At 59.8% G+C, this 19,437-nt stretch overlaps 5 protein-coding genes across 5 annotated transcripts in view; 2 read left to right on the top strand and 3 right to left on the bottom strand.

Moving 5' to 3' along the window:
- The window catches only part of THEM4 (thioesterase superfamily member 4), a gene marked incomplete at both ends in the record, with an annotated part of 3,832 nt that extends 2,129 nt beyond the window's left edge, over window positions 1-1,703 (bottom strand). The window contains 6 exon segments of the mRNA XM_079550955.1: window positions 7-110; window positions 178-266; window positions 268-370; window positions 560-714; window positions 1,631-1,642; window positions 1,644-1,703. Of these exon segments, the coding sequence (XP_079407081.1) occupies window positions 7-110; window positions 178-266; window positions 268-370; window positions 560-714; window positions 1,631-1,642; window positions 1,644-1,703 (523 nt within the window).
- Window positions 1,704-2,822: 1,119 nt separating this feature from the next.
- Window positions 2,823-3,312, bottom strand: S100A10 (S100 calcium binding protein A10; the record flags this gene model as incomplete). Its single annotated transcript, XM_079550978.1, is given in 3 exon segments — window positions 2,823-2,984; window positions 3,180-3,251; window positions 3,253-3,312. Coding segments are annotated over 3 exon segments (294 nt in total).
- Window positions 3,313-6,776: 3,464 nt separating this feature from the next.
- On the top strand, window positions 6,777-14,013 carry DEDD (death effector domain containing; the record flags this gene model as incomplete). The annotated part of the gene is made up of 5 exons (XM_079550966.1): window positions 6,777-7,109; window positions 10,485-10,829; window positions 12,652-12,759; window positions 13,408-13,554; window positions 13,637-14,013. Exons 2-5 carry the CDS (start codon window positions 10,505-10,507, stop codon window positions 14,011-14,013), a joined length of 957 nt encoding a protein of 318 aa, XP_079407092.1. The 5' UTR covers window positions 6,777-7,109; window positions 10,485-10,504.
- Window positions 14,014-15,062: 1,049 nt separating this feature from the next.
- On the bottom strand, window positions 15,063-17,448 carry NIT1 (nitrilase 1; the record flags this gene model as incomplete). The annotated part of the gene is given in 8 exon segments (XM_079550956.1): window positions 15,063-15,383; window positions 15,485-15,610; window positions 15,687-15,820; window positions 15,899-16,002; window positions 16,289-16,537; window positions 16,620-16,696; window positions 16,699-16,735; window positions 17,441-17,448. Coding segments are annotated over 8 exon segments (1,014 nt in total). The 3' UTR covers window positions 15,063-15,104.
- Window positions 17,449-17,708: 260 nt separating this feature from the next.
- On the top strand, window positions 17,709-19,184 carry PFDN2 (prefoldin subunit 2; the record flags this gene model as incomplete). Its single annotated transcript, XM_079550967.1, has 4 exons — window positions 17,709-17,777; window positions 17,851-17,939; window positions 18,727-18,850; window positions 18,937-19,184. The coding sequence occupies 4 exons, from the start codon at window positions 17,709-17,711 to the stop codon at window positions 19,108-19,110; spliced, it is 456 nt and encodes a 151-aa protein (XP_079407093.1). The 3' UTR covers window positions 19,111-19,184.
- Between the last annotated feature and the right edge of the window lie 253 nt (window positions 19,185-19,437).

Genomic DNA, 19,437 nt, shown 5'->3' on the forward strand with positions numbered 1-19,437 from the left:
GGTAGCTGATGCTCAGCTTGGCTGTCATCACCGATGTTTTGGCCACCGCCAGTGCGCACGTCCCCACCGTGGTGTCAATGAGAGTGGCGATGGCACCACCGTGTGCGAAGCTGTGGGGACACGGTGAGCAGACAGGGACAGGGATGAGGATGGGAATGGGGACACGGCGTCACCTACCCATGGTGGCCTTCCAGGTAGGGTCCCAGCTGGCACAGGCACTGCGTGCGGTGGCCGGAGGCGTGCAGGAAGATGGCGTACTCAAAGCCCAGCACCCTCTGCGTCCAGGTTGCGCAGGAAACAGCCGCGGCCCCGGGCCCCGTCACTGGCCCCGGCCCCCGTCACCCGGCCCGCACCACCATCTGCAGCACCTCTGCCAACAGGACGTGGAGTTGGTGACACAGTGTGGGTGACACTGTCAGTGTCACAGTGTTGGTGACACTGCTGAGGGCGTGGTGTGGGTGGGCACCACGTTGGTGACATGGTGTTGGTGCCCACCGCACCGATGACGGTGCCGACAACACAGCGTGCTGACACAGCACAAGGGACAAACCGTGGTCACCTGGGAGGTGGGTCGAGGCCGCGGCGGTAGGAGGGGATGCGGCGCCAGGAGCCGTCAGCAGCACGGCGCAGCAGATGCTGGAACTGCTCACGCATGGCCACGCTCCACCCAGCATTGGGGACAGCCAAGTCCTGCGGGGACACCGAGCACAGAGCCTGCAGGGACACACGGCAACGGGGATGGGGGGGACACATGACAGTCATGGCAGTGCGATTGTGGGGCCACGGTGGCACCGTGTGGTGTGGGGACAAGGATAGCAGTGGGGACACCGGGGGTTTGGTGGCACAGCTGTGGGAGGTTTGACATCACTGGGACATTTGGGGTTTGGATCACCAGTCCCAATCCCGCCCATCCCTCTCTGTTCCCTCCTGCCCCTGCCTCCCACCAGTGGCCCTCTTATGTCACCAGGTTCCCAGGGTTGGACATTTATGCCATGTCATCCCCATGTGTCACAACACCCAGAGCGAGCCTGGGCCCGTCACTGCCCTGGAGTGCCCTATGTCCTCATGTTCCCACCCCTATCCCCATGTCACTGCCCCACATCCCTGCGTCACCTCCCCTTGTCCCCATGTCATCAGCCAATGTCCTCATGTCACCAAACAATACCCCCATGTCACCACACCCTGTGTCCCCATGTCACTGCCTGGCGTCCTGTGTCGCTGCCTGATGTCCTCATGCCCCGCCCCATGTCCCAGTGTCACTGCTTGATGTCCTGGTGTCCCTACTCCATGTCCCCATGTCACTATGCTGTTTCTGTGTCGTTGACCCATGTCCCTGTGCCACTACCCAACACCACCACTCTGTGTCCCTGGGTCCCTGTGTTGCTGCTCCATGTCCTGGTGTCCCTACTCTACATCCCCTTGTCCCTGTGTTGTCCCCGTGTCACTGCTCTACGTCCCCATGTCCTCGCTCTGTGTCCCCATTTCCGCCCCTGATGTCCCCATGCCTCTATCCGATGCCACCACCACACTGTCCCCATGTCCCTACGATGCCCCCACGTCCCTGCAATGTCCCCATCTCCCCATGATGTTCCCACGTCCTCCACCGAGGTCCCCCCCGCCCCGCACTCACCGTGGGGGGGGACCCGGCACAACCCGTGGGCCACCACACCGCGCGCACCCCCGCCCCCGCAGCTCCGCCACATGGCGCGAGGTGACGTCACCGAGATGACGCAACTCCCGTGGCGACGTCACTCCCGGCGCTGACGTCACTCCGCCTTCCGCGTGACCCCCGCTCCTCGCCGCTGTCGCGCCGCGGTTACGTCCACAACGACGCGCCGGGCCCCGAGGTCAGGGATCTCCGCGCACCGCTGCGTCCCCCCCGGCGCCCCCTGCCGCGCCCCGCCCCCACCGCAGCGCTGCGAACCGCGACGCCGACCCCGCGCGGGAGGTGCCGCGGGCGGGGATGGGGGCGGAGCCTCCGTTCGGCCGCTTCCGGTGAGCGCGGGGCTCGGCCCCGCCCCACAGAGCGCGCGGGGCCCAGCAGAACCCCGTAGGAACCCGTTAGAGACCCACAGAGCCCCACAGGAACCCATAGAGACCCACAGAGCTCCTGTGGAGCACCCGTGCAGCCGCCCGCAGCACCAAACTCCATGACACACCGCAGACCCCCGATCAGCCCCGCGCTGCCCCCGCTGATCTCCTTCACACCGCGCTGTGCCACCCCACACATCCCCTGCGGAACGCTGCAGAGCCCCGTGATTCCCATAAGCAGCCCATAGGTCCCCATAAACCACTGCACGGGCCCCTATACCGCCGCGCAGCGCTCACGGAGACTCGCACAGCCTTCATGCAGCTCCATGCTGCCCCCAAAGGGCCCCTGGAGGCTCTTCAGGTGAGCCGGCGTTGATGGGGACGTGGAGATGGGAACCCCGCGGTGAGGATATGGGGCCGGGGACCTCGGAGTGATAGCAATGTGGAGACCGGGACACAAAGATGGGCAGCCCAGAATGATGGGAACAAGAAAGAGAGAACCCCATGATGATGGGAACTACGGGGACGTGGGAACAGGGATCCCATAATGGTGGAAGCACGGAAATGTGGACATGGGGTGATGGGAACCCCATAGGGAAGGGGATATGGGGCTGGGAACCCCCACAGTGAAGGGATTTTGGGGATGAGAACCCCATGGAGATGGAGACCCAAAGCCGATGGGGATATGGGGATGAAAACCCCATAGAGAAGAGAACCTGAGGGGACCCACCCCAAGGCAGAGGCCACAGCAGTCATACAAAACACTTTATTGGGGCTGCAGGGCCCTTTCCTCACTTCCTCCCCTTCTGCTTCATGTGCACCACGAAGTAGTCGTTGCAGGCGATGGTCAGTCCGGCCACCAGCGAGAAGAAGCTCTGGAAGCCCACTTTGCCATCGCGGCACTGGTCCAGGTCCTTCATGATCTTATCCAGAGCCATGGGATCACGCTGGTTCTGGGGGGCAGAAGCTTGTCAGCACCTCACAGTGGGATTACAGGGCTGTGGGTAGGTGTGACCCCGCTCTGCCCCCCTCCAGGTTATATGACCGTGGGGTAGGTGTGTGTCCCTGCTCTGTCCCCTACCACCTCATGGAATCCAGCGGTTATAGGGCCGTGGGGTGGGTGTGGACCCCGCTGTCCAACCCCTCACCTCCAGGAATCCAGGGAACTCCTTCTCCATCAGTGCACGCAGGTCCTCCTTGCTCAAGTAGTTCTTGTCACCCCGCATATTTGTGGAAGGTGAACATCAGCGTCTCCATGGCGTGCTCCATCTGGGACGGCATGGCAGCGGCTGTGGGGTCTGTGGGGGCCAGAAGGGCTTAGTGGGGTCTGTGGGAGCTACTGGGGTCCTGTGAGGTCAGAGGATCTTGGTTTGATCTGCAGGGTTGGAAGGGTACAGTGGGATCTATGGGAGTCAGTGAGGTCTGTGGGGTCAAAAGCTGTGTGAGGCTCAATGGGATCAGAAGGGGATCCAGTGGGGTCTGCAGAGTTGGAAGGGTACAGTGGGGTCTCTGGATCTCTCTGCAGTCTACATGGTTTAGTGGGGCGTATGGGGCTAAAAGCTCCATAGGGTCTGCAGGTCTCTGCGGGGTGCATGGGACTTGGTGGGGATGCAGGGTCAGAGGGGATTTGTGGGGCTCCATGCGGCTCTGGAGCATCTCCGTGGGGAGTGCGGGGCTCCATGCGGTGTGTGTGGGGCTCAGCGCCCGCCCCCGCACCCTCTGTCCCATCGCGGTGACTCAGCTCCGGGCAAACGGCCGCAGGGCGGGGCGGATGTGCTGCCGTGTCCCCCCTCCGACCCCCCCACCCTGCCCCGCCCCGGTCTTCCCTATGGACACCCTCGGGACCCCCCCCGCCCCGGGCACACTGAGTCACGGCCCCTCCTCCCAGGGTGGGGCCCTCCTGGATTCCCTACAACAGTGGGGAGGGGGGCACATCCCAGAGCTGCTTCCCCCGTGCCCCCCCCCCGACTCCATTTCAGGAAGGGAGACTCCACCCTGGGGGGGGGGGGGGGGGGGGGGGGGGCACGGGGGTGTCCCTCCGGCTCAGCGTTGGTGCTTTGGGGAGGGGGGGGGATACAGTTCAATTTTGGGGACCGCTCTTCTGTGCGTGTAAAGGGAAAAAAAATGGGGGGGGAAGGGAGGGGGAGGAAAGTGGGAAAATGGGGGCATCCCACCCCAAAGGGAAAATAATGGGGGAGTCCCCACCCTTTGCACTGAATTCCCCCCCCCCCCCCCCCCAACCAAAAAAAAAAAGCTGCAGCATCGCTGGGGAGATCCTAAAGTTTATGGGGTGATGGGAGAGCATATAGGGAGGGAGGCAAACTTCATGGGGCAATGTGCGGGGCGTGAGGAGCCCTCAAAGTTTATGGAGTGAAGGGGGAGGGAGTGAGGGAGACCCCAAACTTTATGGGGTGATGGGGGGCGGGGGGAGGGAAAGAGCCAAGCTCTTCTAAGAGGAGTGCAGGATGGGACCCCCACCCCTCTGGATGGAGATGATGATGAAGTGGGGTACTCCTATGGAGGGGGTGGGATGGGGGTAACCTCTATGAATGGGCGTCCTCTCTAAGCGTGTAGGGAGGTCCTCTATAAGAGGGGGGCCCTCACCCCTGTGTGGGTCAATGCCTGGGGGGCTGGGTTGCCAAGGGAGGGGGTCCAACGGGGAGGTCCGCTGGAGGATGTAGAGCCGGGGGGATCCCCTCGGTCCGGGGGAGGGTCGGTACTCACCGCGCAGCGCAGATCAGGGCACTGCGGGGCGATGGCACCGCCCGGGATAGGCACGGAGGGGGCGGGACAGCCCGGGGGGGGACCCGGGGGGGGGCCCGGCTGACTCAGCCGCTCCCGCCCGCAGCGCTGCGCCTTAACCCCTTCCTGCCCTCCGCCCCCCCCATGTGTCACCTGAACGCCATTCCTCCTCGTGACACTCCTGGGATGGGGACAGCTCTGGACAGAACTGACCCTGGGGACAAGGCCACCTTCGGGTACGGGGCCATCCCCAGGGTGAGGGCCACGTCCCTGAGCCAGGTCCCTAAATGTGGCCCTAACCATAGGGACAGGGCCATGCTTGGGAATAGGACCACCTCAGGGGCCATGGCCACTCCTGGGGACAGAGCCATCCTTAGGGTCAAAGACACCTTTGGGGACAGGAACGTGCTTAGGGACATGGCTTTCTTTGGGGACATGGCCACCCTTTTTGGGGACAAGGCTATATTTGGAGACCTGACTGTCTTTGGGGATGCGGCCACACTTGTGGGCAGATCCATCTCTGAGGACAGGACCACAGCTGGTGTCAGGGTCACCTGTAGGACAGCGCCACCACAGGCACAGGGCCGCACATGGGGACAGTGACGGCTCCAATCCCTTTGAGGACAGCTTCCTCCCCATTGAGGTCGCACATGCCCTTTGTTACTACTGATTGCAGCTGGTGCCTGGCAGTGCCCAGCAGGCACTCTGCCATCGCTGCCCACGCAGCGCGTGTGACAATTAGTGTAGCTAATTACCGGGGGGTTGCCCTAATCCCTTCCCCCCCCCCCCCCCCCCCCCCCCCCTCCCAAAAAAAAAAGCCCTGAAGTGAAACGGGGCCTTCTTGGGGCCCTCCCAGTTCTCAGCCCCCGCCCTGCCCCCAGGGCCAGCCCTTCCCTACCCCAAATGGTCCCCATTCTCCACATCTCACCCCCACTCCCCAAAGGCCTCCCCAAAAACTGAGACTCCCCCCCCGTTACCCCCGTGATCCCCTCCTATCTCTTCGCTGTCCCCTCACTGTTCCTCTGTCCCCACTCAAGATGGCGGCGCCTCCTCACACCCCTCCCGCCCTCACCCAACATGGCGGCAGTCCCATATGTTCCGAAATAGCGATGAAGCCGACGCCCCGTACTCCGGAAGTGCTCATCCTCTCGCCCATATCCAATATGGCTTCGCACCGCCCGTCTGTTTCTACAGGCGTGAAGGCGGCGAGGTGAGCGTGGCCCGGATGTGGGCGGTGCTTGAGGAGGGAGGGGAGCCCGGAATGTGACGTCGCGCCGGAAGTGACGTCGCTCCGTCAGCCGCCTGCAAGCGGGGAGAGGAGCGGACGGAGCCAACATGGCGGCGCCGAGCGAGGCCCGGCCGTGAGGGGAGAGAGCGCGGGGCCGGGCATGGCGGGGGCGGCCTAGGGGGAGCCTCGGCGTTACCTGGGCCGCCTCTCCGCTCAGCACAGCCCTGTAGCGGTGGGAGGCAGCGCTCGAGAGGCCTCGGCCGGGTGCCCGGGGGATGGGGGCCTAACGGGGCCCGGCCCTCGTAGCTGCGTCGTGAGGCGGCCGCGGGGCCTGGGGGCGGGGCTGAGGTCTCAGGGGGAAACTGAGGCACGGGGTGGGACGAGGTTGGACGTAGTGGGTCTGCGGACGCCACTCAGCCCCGTGGGGGTGCCGGGGGGCCGCTGTAAGGGGGGCACAGAGCTCCCTTTGGGGCTGAGTTCTCGAGGGGGCCCCTCTCCAAGTAAAAGGGCGCCGGGGAGGTGTTAGGGGCTGTGGGGGCGGCGTGAGCCTGGCTCCGGGCCTGTAGTCCCATCCAGAATCCATTTTGTTGGCTTTTTTTTTTTTTTTTTTTTTTTTTGTTTTCTTTTGCAAATTTTGTGAGCAAAGCCAGTTTTCTGGAGGAGCTCTTGGGGAACAAAAAGGTTTAAAGCAGCCTGCCCCTCACTTGGTTGTGCTACTGAGGGAGGAATGGGGATTTGGTGTTGAGAATATGTCTGAAGGAGCAGCGTAGGGAGCACAGGGTTGATTCAAGACATCAATAAATTATTAGAGTGAAGTAGGGATTAAAAAGAAAAAAAAAGTTTAGGCATCGGAGTTGCTTAAAAAAAAAAAGAGAAAAAGACTGTTTGGTGGCTTCTGGAAAGTCCACCGTGGCAAGAGGGCCACCAAAGCTGGAAGTGTGGCCTCCTGTAACAAGAGCCAAACGAGGGCCACGCTGTAGGGACATAGGTGGCCCTGCTGGGGTACTGTGCTGAAGAAATCTGAGAGAAAAGGGGATAGAGGACTTCGGAGCAATCCGTGCTCGGGTTTGGAGTGGATACACGCAGAGCAGAGGAGCTCCTCATTAAGGTTGGTTTTTCGTGCACGGGTTTAATTTCTTAATGATCCTATGAGTCACCTATCCCTCAGCTGCACGGAACGATGGTGTTGGGTGTCACGTCCTGTCCAGAAGATTCTTTTGTTGGTCCTTGACATTGAGATCCTGTGGCTGTCGGTCTGGGTATGAAGTCTGGGGAGAGGTGGGAGAAGCCTGGAAGAGGCTCCTCCAAACCCAGTGTGTTTTTTGCTGATAGAATTGCCGAAATTGGCCAAGTTGGGGTGCCTGGATGTGAGCCAGGCCCTGGCTCCAGCTCAGGTTTGCATGGCGGAAGCTGTTGCACACCACTGTGTGCTTGTGGGGCTTCCTTCTCCCAAAAAAAGAGGGTTAAAAAAAAAAAAAAAAAAAAAAAAAAAGGTGAATGTTCTGGTTCTTTTGATTCTGGTTTCAGTTCTGCCTAAGATGACTGCATGTGCAGAGGCTGTGCCTTCCAGATGTTAGCTGTCACAGACTTTGCCCATGTTGGTTCCAAGTGGTTCCACCCCTTCTGCTCTGTGCTGTGGTCATGCATGCCATACTGAGCCTTTAGTGCCTCTCCGCTGGGGTCCTTCCCTCCCTCAGGGCTGGCCTCATCTTAAGCTTCAGTCCCTCCCTCAGGGTCTGCCTCGCTGCTGGGGTCAGTTCCCATCCTGGGGACACACGGAGCGCTGTGATGCTGCACAGCCCCAGCGGCCCCGTGCTGCAGCAGTGCGTGAAATCCTGCGGCTGTCCCTTCTCCAGCATTCCTCGTGTCACTGCCTATACTTAGGGGGATTTAATTACAGTCAAACGACCTGAAATCAGTTCTTCCCCAAGCAGTGATGCTGACAGCGAGCCCTGTGACCTGGCATGGGCCAGTGGTTTTGTGGCCCTCCGGTGACACTCGCAGGGATGGCAGTGTGACTGCGGTTCTTCACGGGGCTGGGATCCATTCTGCTTGCTGTAGTTTTGGAGCTGCGGTTTTGAGATCATTTCAAGACCTGCAGACAGGCTTAGGCTCGCTCTCCTGTCAACCTATGCATGTGGGTGCAGAATGTTGTGGGGTAGAGGTGGGGAAACCCACAGAGAGTGGCCGTAGCTCAGTCTCCTCTCTCTGCTTGGTTTATCAGGAGCTGATAAACCATGTCTGCGTTTTCCTAATTCCATTTGGAGTTGAACCTTAATCCCTGTGAGTCCTGTCCAATCTGAGGTTCTCACTGACAAGCCCTGCCCTCGAGCTGCTTTGCCGCTCAGTGCTTGCCCTCCTGCTGCTGTCGGGGCAGTGCAGTGTTGGACATGTGAGGAATGGGCTGCTGGGTTGCTTTGGGGTGGATGTATTTGGGAGCCTGGCAGCCTGCTTTGCTTCCAGCCCCAAATCTTCCAAAGGTGTCTGCGCCTCGAAGGAAGGAGCAGCTCCGACCCCCCCACGTGCTCTGCCAGGTGTCCCCATTTGCTTCCACTCGAGTGCCACCATGATGGGGACATGGGAGGCTGTGATGCTGTGATATTACCTCCAGCAAAACTCCTTTGGGGAGCTGATTTCTATCGCTTTTCCCTGCATGACTTCTGCAAGGCTGCGATGCTGAGAGGTGGTTTTTGTGGCAAGGCATTAACTTCCCTGAAATCAGCAGGGTGAACAGGAGGATGGATGAGCCAGGCTTGGGGTGAGCAACTGCAGAGTGTGCTGTAGGCACCGGGAGCTCGTTTTTCCTGTTCACCACAAATTATTTTAATGATCTTCTGTGCTCGACAGCCTCCTTCTGCCTGCACAGTGTGTGGGCCGGGTCCTGGGGGTGACGCTGGCGTGCAGTGCACACATCTGTTTGCTCCCCAGGTGGCTCTGTGGGGTGAACCGCCCCCAAAGCAGCAGAGAACTGAGACCCCCACGCCTCTCTGCTGGGAGGTGACCTGAAGTTGCGGCCCCCCGGAAGCTGTCTCAGTCCTGGTCCTGGCACTGGACGCTCTTCCTGGGAGGGTTTGAGGTTTCTTGCAGCCCCAGATGCCCGTCCTGTGGGTGTGAAGTGGGAGGGGAGGCAGGGAGGGATCTCTTCCAAGTCATGGCTCCTGGAACCCCTGGTTTGAAAACAAATGTGACAGCACACTGCGGTTTTGGGTGGTGCAGCTGTGAGGAGCTGCCCCTCGGGACTCCCCGCTCAGAATGAGGCTTTTTCTGCTGAATTTCTCCTCCTTCAGTCTAAGCAGTGTGACGTAGAACTGCTTTTTTTTCTTTGCATTTCCCGGGTGACCAGTGCTAAATAACCCAAAGACAGCATCTGCTTAATTTCTGCTTTGGCTTTGAAACAATTCGGCAGCAGGAAAATGAGCGATTCCTGGGGAAAGGTTTGAAGTTTGCTCTAAAAACAAAGACCCAGAAACAAATTAGAGAATGGGATTGCTGCTGGAACTGCTTGGGACTTGAGCACTTCCCCCCCTCCCCAGTTTTGTGTGGACTGAGGTTTGTGGGTTCCCTGCCAGGAGGGGGGACGTGGGGTGAAGCAAACTTGGCGTTTCCAGGCAGGATTTCATAGAGAGCTGCAGCTCGCCCTGTGCCAAAGTATTTATAGGTCAGGTTGCAAAACCCAACAGCAGCAGTGAAATGGCAACAAAACAATTAGAGTTTGTGATGGCTTCATGACCTCTGCACTTAAAGGTTTTGCAAAGCTTGGAGGAATCTCTTCTCTCTCCAGGTGCCACCACTCCAAGTTCTCCTTTCCTCAGTTCCTGCTGGGATGTGGCATTTGGGTTCCCAATTGCTTGTGGGAACGGTTTGGGACAGCTGTGCTCTCAGAGTGTGCTTTGAGGCACAGCAGTGCTGCTGCAGCATTGCCTTTGGAAGCACAGAGTTGTTGAGCTGCTGGCTGGTCTTGCTGTAAAACTCAGCGTTGTCCCCAGTGTGATTTCATACTTAGTTGAATCTTGGGGGTGACCATGCAAATGGCAAAGAACAAAGTCCAGAGGTGGAGTGGCCTTGGATGAAGTAAAATCACCCATCCTGGGGCTTCCCTGGCCACAGACCTGCCAGCACGGGGAGGGAGAGCCTGGAGCCGGTCTGACGGGGCCTGGAGCTGAGCAGCTCAGGGCGTGCCAGCTGTGACAGGAGGGACACCGTCCTGCCTGTCCCACTGGTGGTGGCACCTCGAGGTTTTGGAGCCCGCTGTAATGGGACAGCATGGTTTGAGGCTGTTGCCCCAGCTCTGGTTTGGGATCCTGGCGGAGAAGGGGCATGTGGCTGAGATTTGGGGGTCGCACTGCACCAGAGGGGAGTGGCACAGCGGTGGGAACAACCCTGGATGGCGAAGCTCAGCTTGGAGGATCCGAGAGTGGGATTTTCACAGAGAGAGAGCGACAGGACCCGTGTTCAAACCCAATGGCCTCTTTTTGCCTTGCAGGAACAGCGTGCCAGGCGGAGATGGCAGCCCTGAAACGCAGCCGCACACAGGCCTGGCCCGAGGAGCAGGGCGACCGCGAGCACGGGCTGTACAGCCTGCACCGCATGTTCGACATCGTGGGCACTCACCTGACGCACCGCGACGTGCGCGTCCTCTCCTTCCTCTTCGTGGACGTCATCGATGACTACGAGCGGGGCATGATCCGCAGCGGCAGGGACTTCTTGCTGGCGCTGGAGCGGCAGGGCCGCTGTGATGAGACCAACTTCAGGCAGGTGCTGCAGCTGCTGCGGATCATCACGCGCCACGACCTGCTGCCCTACGTCACCCTCAAGAGGCGGCGGGCTGGTGAGTGCCCGGCGCTCCGACTGTGGCCCAAGGGGGGTGGTGGCAGAGCAGGGCGACAGCGAGCTGTGATTCTGTGGTCTTTGAGTGCCTTTCGACGCCAGAGAACCGAGTGATCCCACGGTTCTGTTATCTATAGGATCCCCCCCCACTCGGCTGTGCTGTGATCCCATGGTTCTAAGATTCTCCTCTTTCTTTTCCACTGAGACTCTCTGGGGCTTTAGGGAGAGTTCATTCTGGCCCAAAGGCCCTGTTTTTGGGGAGATTCCTTCAAGTGGCCTTTGGGTAGGGCAAGGAGGAGCTCCAGGGACAGTGTGCTCGCCTTTTCAGAAGGGACACAAGGCTCTGGAGGTGACTGATGTCCTCCCTGAGCCTACTGCTGTGCAGCACACTGTGGCACGTTCCAGGAGACTGTGCTGTTTGAACAGAGTGCCCCAACCTCTCCTGTTTCAGCAGCCTGCTTTTGCTCTGGGTGCAGACCTGAGCATTGTTACCAGGACATTCAGACTGGGGTAAATCAGTTGGGTTTTTGTCACTGTAGGCCCAGCTCTGTGCCAGTTCGCCATTCGGGGAACCTCACCCAGGGCTGAGGAGCTCACTTGTTGCAGGAGCGGTGAGGTGGCCGCTTTGGCAGGCTCCAGCCTCAGAAATTTGCATTTTTCTCATGAAATGAGGTTAATTGTGCTTTCATGGCCGTTCTGGGCTGCTCTCTCAGCTTTCTGCTCGCAACTGTTATGCCAGCGCTTGGGAAAGTGGTGAAAACAAGTATGGGCAGGCACGAAACCTTCCCCTTTTTTGGGGTGAGATGTGGGGGGGCTGACAGAGGAGCACAGAGACCACAAGAAATCCTTTAACCTGGGGTTGTCACCCCCCTGTCCTGGCGATGGCATCTGTCCTGTGCTGGAGAGCTGCATCAGGAGGCAGAAATCATGGAGGTGTGAGATCCTGACCAGCCACATTCTAATGGCAGCAGCTTAAGAAATACCCCAAAACAGTTCAGAAAAGTGCCGAGAGCTGCAGCTGAACGAGGTTTACAGTGTGTTTTTCATTGAGGGGGAGCGGGTTGATGGGCTAGAGGAAGTGCTGCTCGGGTCCCTGCCTCCTTCCAGAGCTGCGCCGCGCTGCAACCTCATCTCTTTGTTCCTCTTTTGTAGCTGTTTCTCTGCAGAGGAGCAAAACCTCAGCCCTGAGTTAGCTCAGAGCTGGGGGAAGGATGGGAGCTGTGATCTCGCTTTCCCCATCATCTTTGCTCGCAGCTGCTCCTCCTTATCAGTGTGACTTCGGAGCCCCAGCAGGGCGCATCACGCTGCTTCAGAGCTCTGTTCTGAAGCCATGCAGATAACAAAGTCATGCAGATAACACTGCCTGCTATTGCAGCTTGGAGATGTAGGCAGGGGCATTGGCATGGGGCTGTCCTGGGGACTGACGGTGTCGGAATGATACGGGCAGTGCCTGTAGCTGTGGAGTGGGCCTTTCCCACACAGCAGTGTTATTTCTGAGTTCTGAAATGAGTTTATTTCCCAATATCTGAGGAACAGCTCTTTGCAGTGGGGTACCAGAGAGACTTCGAGTGCCACTGCTGGGGCTGGGAACTACATGGCTGTGACTTTGGGGGTGCTTTTTTTTTGTTTGTTTTGCTTTGTTTTGGAAAGGAAGCGGTTGTGAGGTTCTTGGGCTTAAAAAGATGCTGTGGGGAAATCACCTGTGGGAAGTCACCAGTGGAAGTCATCGGGGATGTGTGTGCAGTGGGGATCTGTGCGTGCGGCGCTTTGTGCTGCTGCTCTCTGGGTCTGTCCTAACGAGACCCTCGCTCCCTCTGCGGCAGTGTGCCCGGACCTGGTGGACAAGTACTTGGAGGAGACCTCCATCCGCTACGTGACGCCGCGGGCTCACAGCGCTGCGGAACACGGCCTCGGCCACCCCCACAAATCAGGTGAGGACCTGGGGCTTGGGAACGCACCAGGATCTGTGTCTGAATTCCCGTTTCCCTGATAATGGAGCAGAAGCTGGCACGAGAGTTGTGGCACCGATTACAAAAGGGCTGTGCCCGCCCGAGAAGCGCCCCCACCCCAACCCATAGCTCGCACACAGGCTCTCTGCAGTGCTGTCCCAGCAGAATCTGGCCCTGGTGTGATTGTGTCCCTTCACATTAGTGGTGCCTTTCCCCACCTGTCACTGTCACCTCATCCCAGTGATGTAGGCTGGGGACAGCCTGGTGCTGACTGCAAGTTTTAGCAGTGCTCAAGTGACACATTGAGCGACCGGGGTTCGACCAAACGAGGATTTTGGTGTCCCTTCCCATTTTGGAGAGCAGCTCCAGTCAGGCCATCCTCCAGGTTCACCCTAGGATGAAATCAAAGCTTTAGAATGCACCAAAAGATTTCCACAGAGCTGGGGGGCTCTTCTGCTTCCTGTGGGAGAGGTGCTTTTGAGGCTGCCCCTGGTCTGCAACTCTGTGGGCTGCGGAGGGAGCGAAGCCCCCAGCCCCAGGCTTGGGCACTGTGGGGCAGCACACAACTCCGGGTCCCTGCTTTGAGGTGCCCCCCCGTCCCGGCTCCTCACCTGTTCGTCCTCTGGGCAGTGCCTCCCCAGCACCCCATGGTCTGCTGCTCCTCGGCGGGGCCGCAGATCTGCACCAAGAGGCCCGGCCGTGGCAGGGCCCTCCTCAGCAGCCAGCGCAAGCGCAGGAAGTCGGTGACTCCAGACCCCAAGGAGAAGCAGACATGCGGTAAGATGTGTGGGGGGCCAGGGGGGGTCCTGACACCCCCAAGAGAATGGGGACAGCACGCTGAGTTCCCTGCTCCCTGCAGACATCCGCTTGCGAGTCCGAGCCGAGTACTGCCAGCACGAGACGGCGCTCCAGGGCAACGTCTTCTCCAACAAGCAGGACCCGCTGGAGCGCCAGTTTGAGCGCTTCAACCAAGCCAACACCATCCTGAAGTCCCGGGACCTGGGCTCCATCATCTGTGACATAAAATTCTCAGAGCTCACCTACCTCGACGCGTTCTGGCGTGATTACATCAACGGCTCTTTGCTGGAGGCCCTCAAGGGCGTCTTCATCACGGACTCGCTCAAGCAAGCCGTGGGCCACGAAGCCATCAAACTGCTGGTCAATGTGGACGAGGAGGATTACGAGGTTGGGCGCCAGAAACTCCTGAGGAACTTGATGCTGCAGACGGCCCCCTGACGCCCGGTGGGATTCAAGCTCTTTTTTTTTTTTCTGTCTTTTTTTTTTTTTTTTTTTTTTTTCTAAAAGAAAAGATCTAAAGCCCTGCTGGACTCCCATGGGGTGCTGAGCTGTGGGACCCGGTTTGCTGCAGGGAGCGCCGGAGGCTTACGTGTTCTCTCACCCTTCTGTCCTGTCACCTTCTTTCTTGCTTTGTTTTCTTTTTCTCTTTTGTTTTGTATCCATTAAAAAAAGAAAAATCAACCCAAAAAAGTAAAAAGCTCCGCCCGGGGTGGGTCAGCAATGGGCAGAAATGGGACAGGGTGGGGGTTGTACTGGGAGCTGTGAGGTGGCTGTGCTCCTCTCCTGCCCTTTTGCCAGCATCCCTACGGGCCTGGCACTGGGGTGGCCCTATTGTCCCTGATACCAGAGCCCCGACCCCCCACTCCACTGCCTCCTCTCTGGGGTCCTCAGGAGCAGCTCTGGAGGTGTCTGAGGTGTCCCCATGCTGTCCCCAGGACCATGTGCCTTTGTGTCCCCCTCCCTTATGGGGCCTGGGGGGGGGAACAGTGCTGAGGGACACAGTGAGATCTCTGCCTGTCCCGTCCTCTTACTGCAGTTGGGATGAGCTGGGACAAACTGGGATAGGGGGAGTTGGCCCCATGGCTGTGATCTAGCGGGCCTGTCACCTCTGCTGTCCCCCTTCTGAAGGTCCTGGGGGGAATGGGGGGGAACGTTCCCCTCTCCACCCCCAACTTTGTGGTTTTCTCCCCATCCCCCAAGCTGTCCCCCCACCATGGGGCGGGCACTGACTCCACAGCTGGGGAGGGGGATGTGTAGCACTTCCCCCCTCCCCCCCCAGGTGACAGCCAACTTTGGCACAACGTGGTGTAATTTCTGTGACTTCTGTATTTTTTAAAAACTTCAATATAACGGTCATATTCCCTGTGTAGCTTTCGGTTTTCTTGAAATAAACATCTACAGCGGTGCACGGCTCTTTCCTTTGTCTCTCCAGTGACACCCCCAGCACCGGGAACGCCACGGAGCCCCAGGTGCGTGTCCCCACCCGTATTTTGCGAGACAAACATAGGATCCAGCCCGGCTGTGGGTTGCTATGGGGCTGAGAGTGCTGCCTGCAGCCCCACAGTCCCATAGAGATCAGCACGGCGGTGACTCTGCACCGGGATCTCGCGGCGCACGCGGCGCAGGTACTCGAGGTCAATCTCGGCATAACAGAGCCCAGGTCCCTCGCTGCACTGTGCCACCACCGTCCCCCAGGGGTCTGCCACCAGCGTGTGGCCGTAGGACACGCGGCCCTCGTGGTTCCGACCTGTCTGCGCTGCTGCCACCACATAGCACTGGGTCTCGATGGCACGTGCTCGCAGCAGCACCTGTGGGGCCACAGTGAGGATGAGGGTCATCCCAGAAATAGAGAGAAAAAGAGGTGGGGGTTTTTTGGGTGGGGGGGGTTGGAGGAGTGGTTAATGCTCACCTCCCAGTGTGCGGAACCTGTGGGGAAGGTGAAGGCAGAGGGGTAGGTGAGGATCTCAGCACCGGCGTGCCGCAGCGCCAGTGAGATTTCAGGGAAACGCAGGTCATAGCAGATGGAGAGTCCGAGCTGGTCGGGGACAAGGGGACATCAGAACAGGCACGGGACGTGGCGTGGGATGAAGATGGGAATGGCCACCCCGTACCATTCCCGCTGGAGTGCTGATGGGAGGCACGATTTCGGTGCCGGGGTTGGTGAAGCTGCTCTCTTTCATGGTGACCCGGCCCTCCAGCTCCACGTCACACAGGTGGGTCTTCCTGTAGGCTGCTGCCAAACGGCCTGCGAGCGACAAGGGAGCACCGGGAGCAGGCCGATGTGTGACAGGGCCCTCAATAGTGCAGGGCCGGGGGGGCTCACCTGTTTGGTCCAGCAGCACATGGCAGTTGTAGATGCGCTGCGTGCTTGGCCAGTCTGCACTGCGCTCATGGAAACCACCCAGGGACAGCCACACACCACAGTCCCTGTGGGGAGCAATGTGGTGTCACTGCAAAACAAGTGATGTCACTAGGACAAGAATTGTCGCAGGGACAACAGGCACCACCAGGGTGAGTGATGTCACTGGGATGAGCAGTGCCACCAGGACAAGCGATGACACCAGGATGAGTGGTGCTACTGAGAAGTGTTGTCACCAGGACAAACAGTGCGCTGTTGGGATGAGCACTGTCACTGGGATGAGCAGTGTCATCAAAACAAGCAGTGTCACCAGGATGAGCGGAGCCACCCTGGGCGTCCCCATAGCACCATTACCTGGCCAGCGTGGAGTAGCGTGCCATCAGCTCACCGTCCAGGCTCTCAGCCAGGCTGAGTGTTTGCGCAGAGTCGCGGCCAATGTAGTCGAAGCCTTCGGGGAGGAAGACGAGGCACGCACCCCGCCGTGCTGCCGCCCGCACCAGCGCTGCACAGCTAGAGAAGTTCTGCTCCTTGTCAGGAGTGGAGGTCACCTGGCCCACGGCCACCAGCGGCTTCGGTCCCAGGGACGCTGCCATGGCTTGGTGGCTGTGACACAGCGTGGGTCAGCGCCAGGGATGTGGTCACCATGGTTGTGTGTCCCCACCCACTGCCACCCACATGTGAGTACCTGCCCAGGTGGCTCCAGGGGCCTGGGCATAAGCGGTGCAGTGGGAACCGGAGCACCGCACTCAGCCTGGGTGGGGGGGGGCACAGAGTGAGCCCCTCCTCAAAGCTGAAACTGCCCTAGGACACCCCCAGTTTGTCCCCAGGACTCTCAGGCTGCTCCTAAACTCTCAATCCACCCCCAAGCTGCCCCATAATGCTCCTAGCACCCCACTCAAATTGCCACCAAGATCTCCAGACTGCCTCTAAGCCACAAACTGCACCAGAAAGCCCCCCAGTTTGTCCCCAGGACCCTCAGGCTGCTCCCAAGCAGCCCCATATTGCCTCTTAGAGCCCCTAGCGGCACACAAACTGTCCCAGGACCACCACGATTTGCCTCTAGAGTCCCTCAGCCTGTCCCCAACCCTAACCCTAACCCAAACTGCCCCACATTGCCCCAAGGACCCTTCCATCCTGCCCCCAACCCCCCACCCCCCAAAAAAACCCCTGCCCCCGGGATACCCAAAAGTGCCCCAGACCCCTCCTCACATTCTGATCTTTTCCACAGTTGTCCCCAGCACACCCAGTTGGCCCTAGGACCCTCCAAGCTGCCCCCAACACATCTCAGAATTGCTCCCAGCGCCACCAAACTGCTCCAGCACACTTCAAACGGCCCTTAGAATCCCAAACTGCCTCAAGGGCCTCACATATTTCTCCAAACTGCTCCCAGGCCCCTAAACTGGCTCAGGACCCCCCCGAACTGCCCCCGGCACTTTCAGACTGCCCCTGGTACCCCAGCAACACTTTCAAACTGCCCACAGAACCCCCCCCCAGACTGCCCCCGACCCGTACATGTCGCGCCGACAGCACCGAAGCGGGAGGCGGTGATCGGGGCAACGGGCAAAGTCCCCGACACCACTGCCCACAACCAAGATGGCGCCCAGCACTACCTCACCATACAGCACCGCTGCCAGGCTTGACCTTTACCAAGATGGCGCCCAGGTTGTCTCCGGTATACACCGGAAGAGCGCAATCACGGAGTAGGTCTGCGCCGGAAGAGAGCCTGCCCAATTTCCGGTGTGCGCCGGAAGAGGCGCAAAGTGGAGGGAGAAAGATGGCGGACAGCGTGAAGGGGCGGCCCGCGGCGGCGGGGCCGGCCGGGAAGGTGCTGACGGCGGAGCAGGTGCAGGGCGGGGCTTGGGGATGGATGAGGGGTCCCGGGATCCCTTGATGACACCCCGCGGTTGTCCATGCAGGTGGTGGCTCGGTTCAATCGGTTACGGCAGGAGCAGCGCGGCCTGGCTTCCAAGGCGGCGGAGCTGGAGTTGGATCTCAACGAACACCGGTGGGGGGGAGGACAGAGGGACAGGAAAGCGTAACGGGACAAGGGGGGTGGGGGCATGGGGACATGGGTAGCAGTGAGTTGGGGGCGCACTGGGGAATGGGGCGAGGGAGGACGGAAAAAAAGGGGAACACAAGGATGGGGGGGGGCGGTGGGGAATGGTGGGGAGCATGGGGACGTCGGGGGGTACCAGAGAGTGAGGGTGTACCGAGGGATGGGTTGGGGAGCATACTGAGGAATGTGGGGGCACGGGGACATGGGGGCAGACGGGCCAAGGTATTGGGAGAGTAACAGCGAATGGGGAGGCACTGGGATAGAGGGAACCCCCAGGGTGTGGATGTCTCTGGGGGTCGGCACGTGGACTCTGGGAGTGCTGCTTAGAGACATGTGGAGAACACCGTGAGGAAGTGGGGACGTGGAAGGGACACAAATGGTGTGTGGTGGGGGTGGGGAGGACGCTGGGGGTGGCACTGGGGGTATAGAGGTGTCACTGGGGATGTGGGAAGTACTTGGGGATATGAGGGGGACCGTGAGGGGGGCCATCGGGTGTGGAGGTGCCGCTGGAGGGTTGTGGAAGGATATTGTTGGATATAGGAATGACAGCGGGGATGTGGAGGGCACGGGGGGCAGTGAAGGTGCTTGGGGGGGGACTCCTGGGACGAGGAGGAACACTGAAGAATGGTGGGCGTTGACACCGAGAGTGCCACAGCAACAAAACGAGGAATGCTGGGTTGTCACCGGGAGCAATGCAGGGTGATGTGGGGGTGACAGGGCCTCCCCTGCCCGACAGCCTGGTGATTGAGACGCTGCGCGAGGTGGACCCCACACGGAAGTGTTACCGCATGGTGGGGGGCATCCTGGTAGAGCGCACTGTCAAGGAAGTGCTGCCCGCGCTGGAGGGCAACCGCGAGCAGGTGACTCCTGGTCAGACCCCCCTTCACCTACAGGCCCTCTCCCCCCCAGCCGCCCTAAAACCCCTCTCCCCTTTTTCTCCCCCAAGATCAGCAAAATCATCGAGACGCTGAGCCAGCAGCTGCAGAGCAAGGGTCGCGAACTGAACGAGTTCCGCGAGAAGCACAACATCCGCCTGGTGGGCGAGGATGACCCCCGGCAGCCCCCCAAGGATGGCACTGAGGGGGGCAAGGGCAGCGCCGCTGGTGTCCTCGTGTCCTAGCCTTGTCCCCTGCTGTCACCTGTCCTCCCTCCCCTTGTTTAGTGGTTTTGTTAAATAGATGTGGGGATTTTGGGCCACAAGTGTTCTCTAGTTATGGAGTAATGGAGGTGACAGAAGCCCTGGGAGGTGGCACTGTGGGCGGTGACAGCAGTGGCACTTTGAGGACGCCCTTGAGCTGCCCGTTCACCTGTGACTGCCGTCAGCCGCCGCTTTCCTGTACCGTGTTCCTGTTGTGTCCTGGCTGTGGGGGAGGAGGGGCACACAGGTGTCACTTCTGCTGGGTTTACAGTCGACAAAAAGCCACCTGGATGTTGTCCCCAGAATGTC

Source organism: Tetrao urogallus (assembly GCF_951394365.1).
Source record: "Tetrao urogallus genome assembly, contig: SUPER_28_unloc_2, whole genome shotgun sequence".
Taxonomy (NCBI): Eukaryota; Metazoa; Chordata; class Aves; order Galliformes; family Phasianidae; genus Tetrao; species Tetrao urogallus.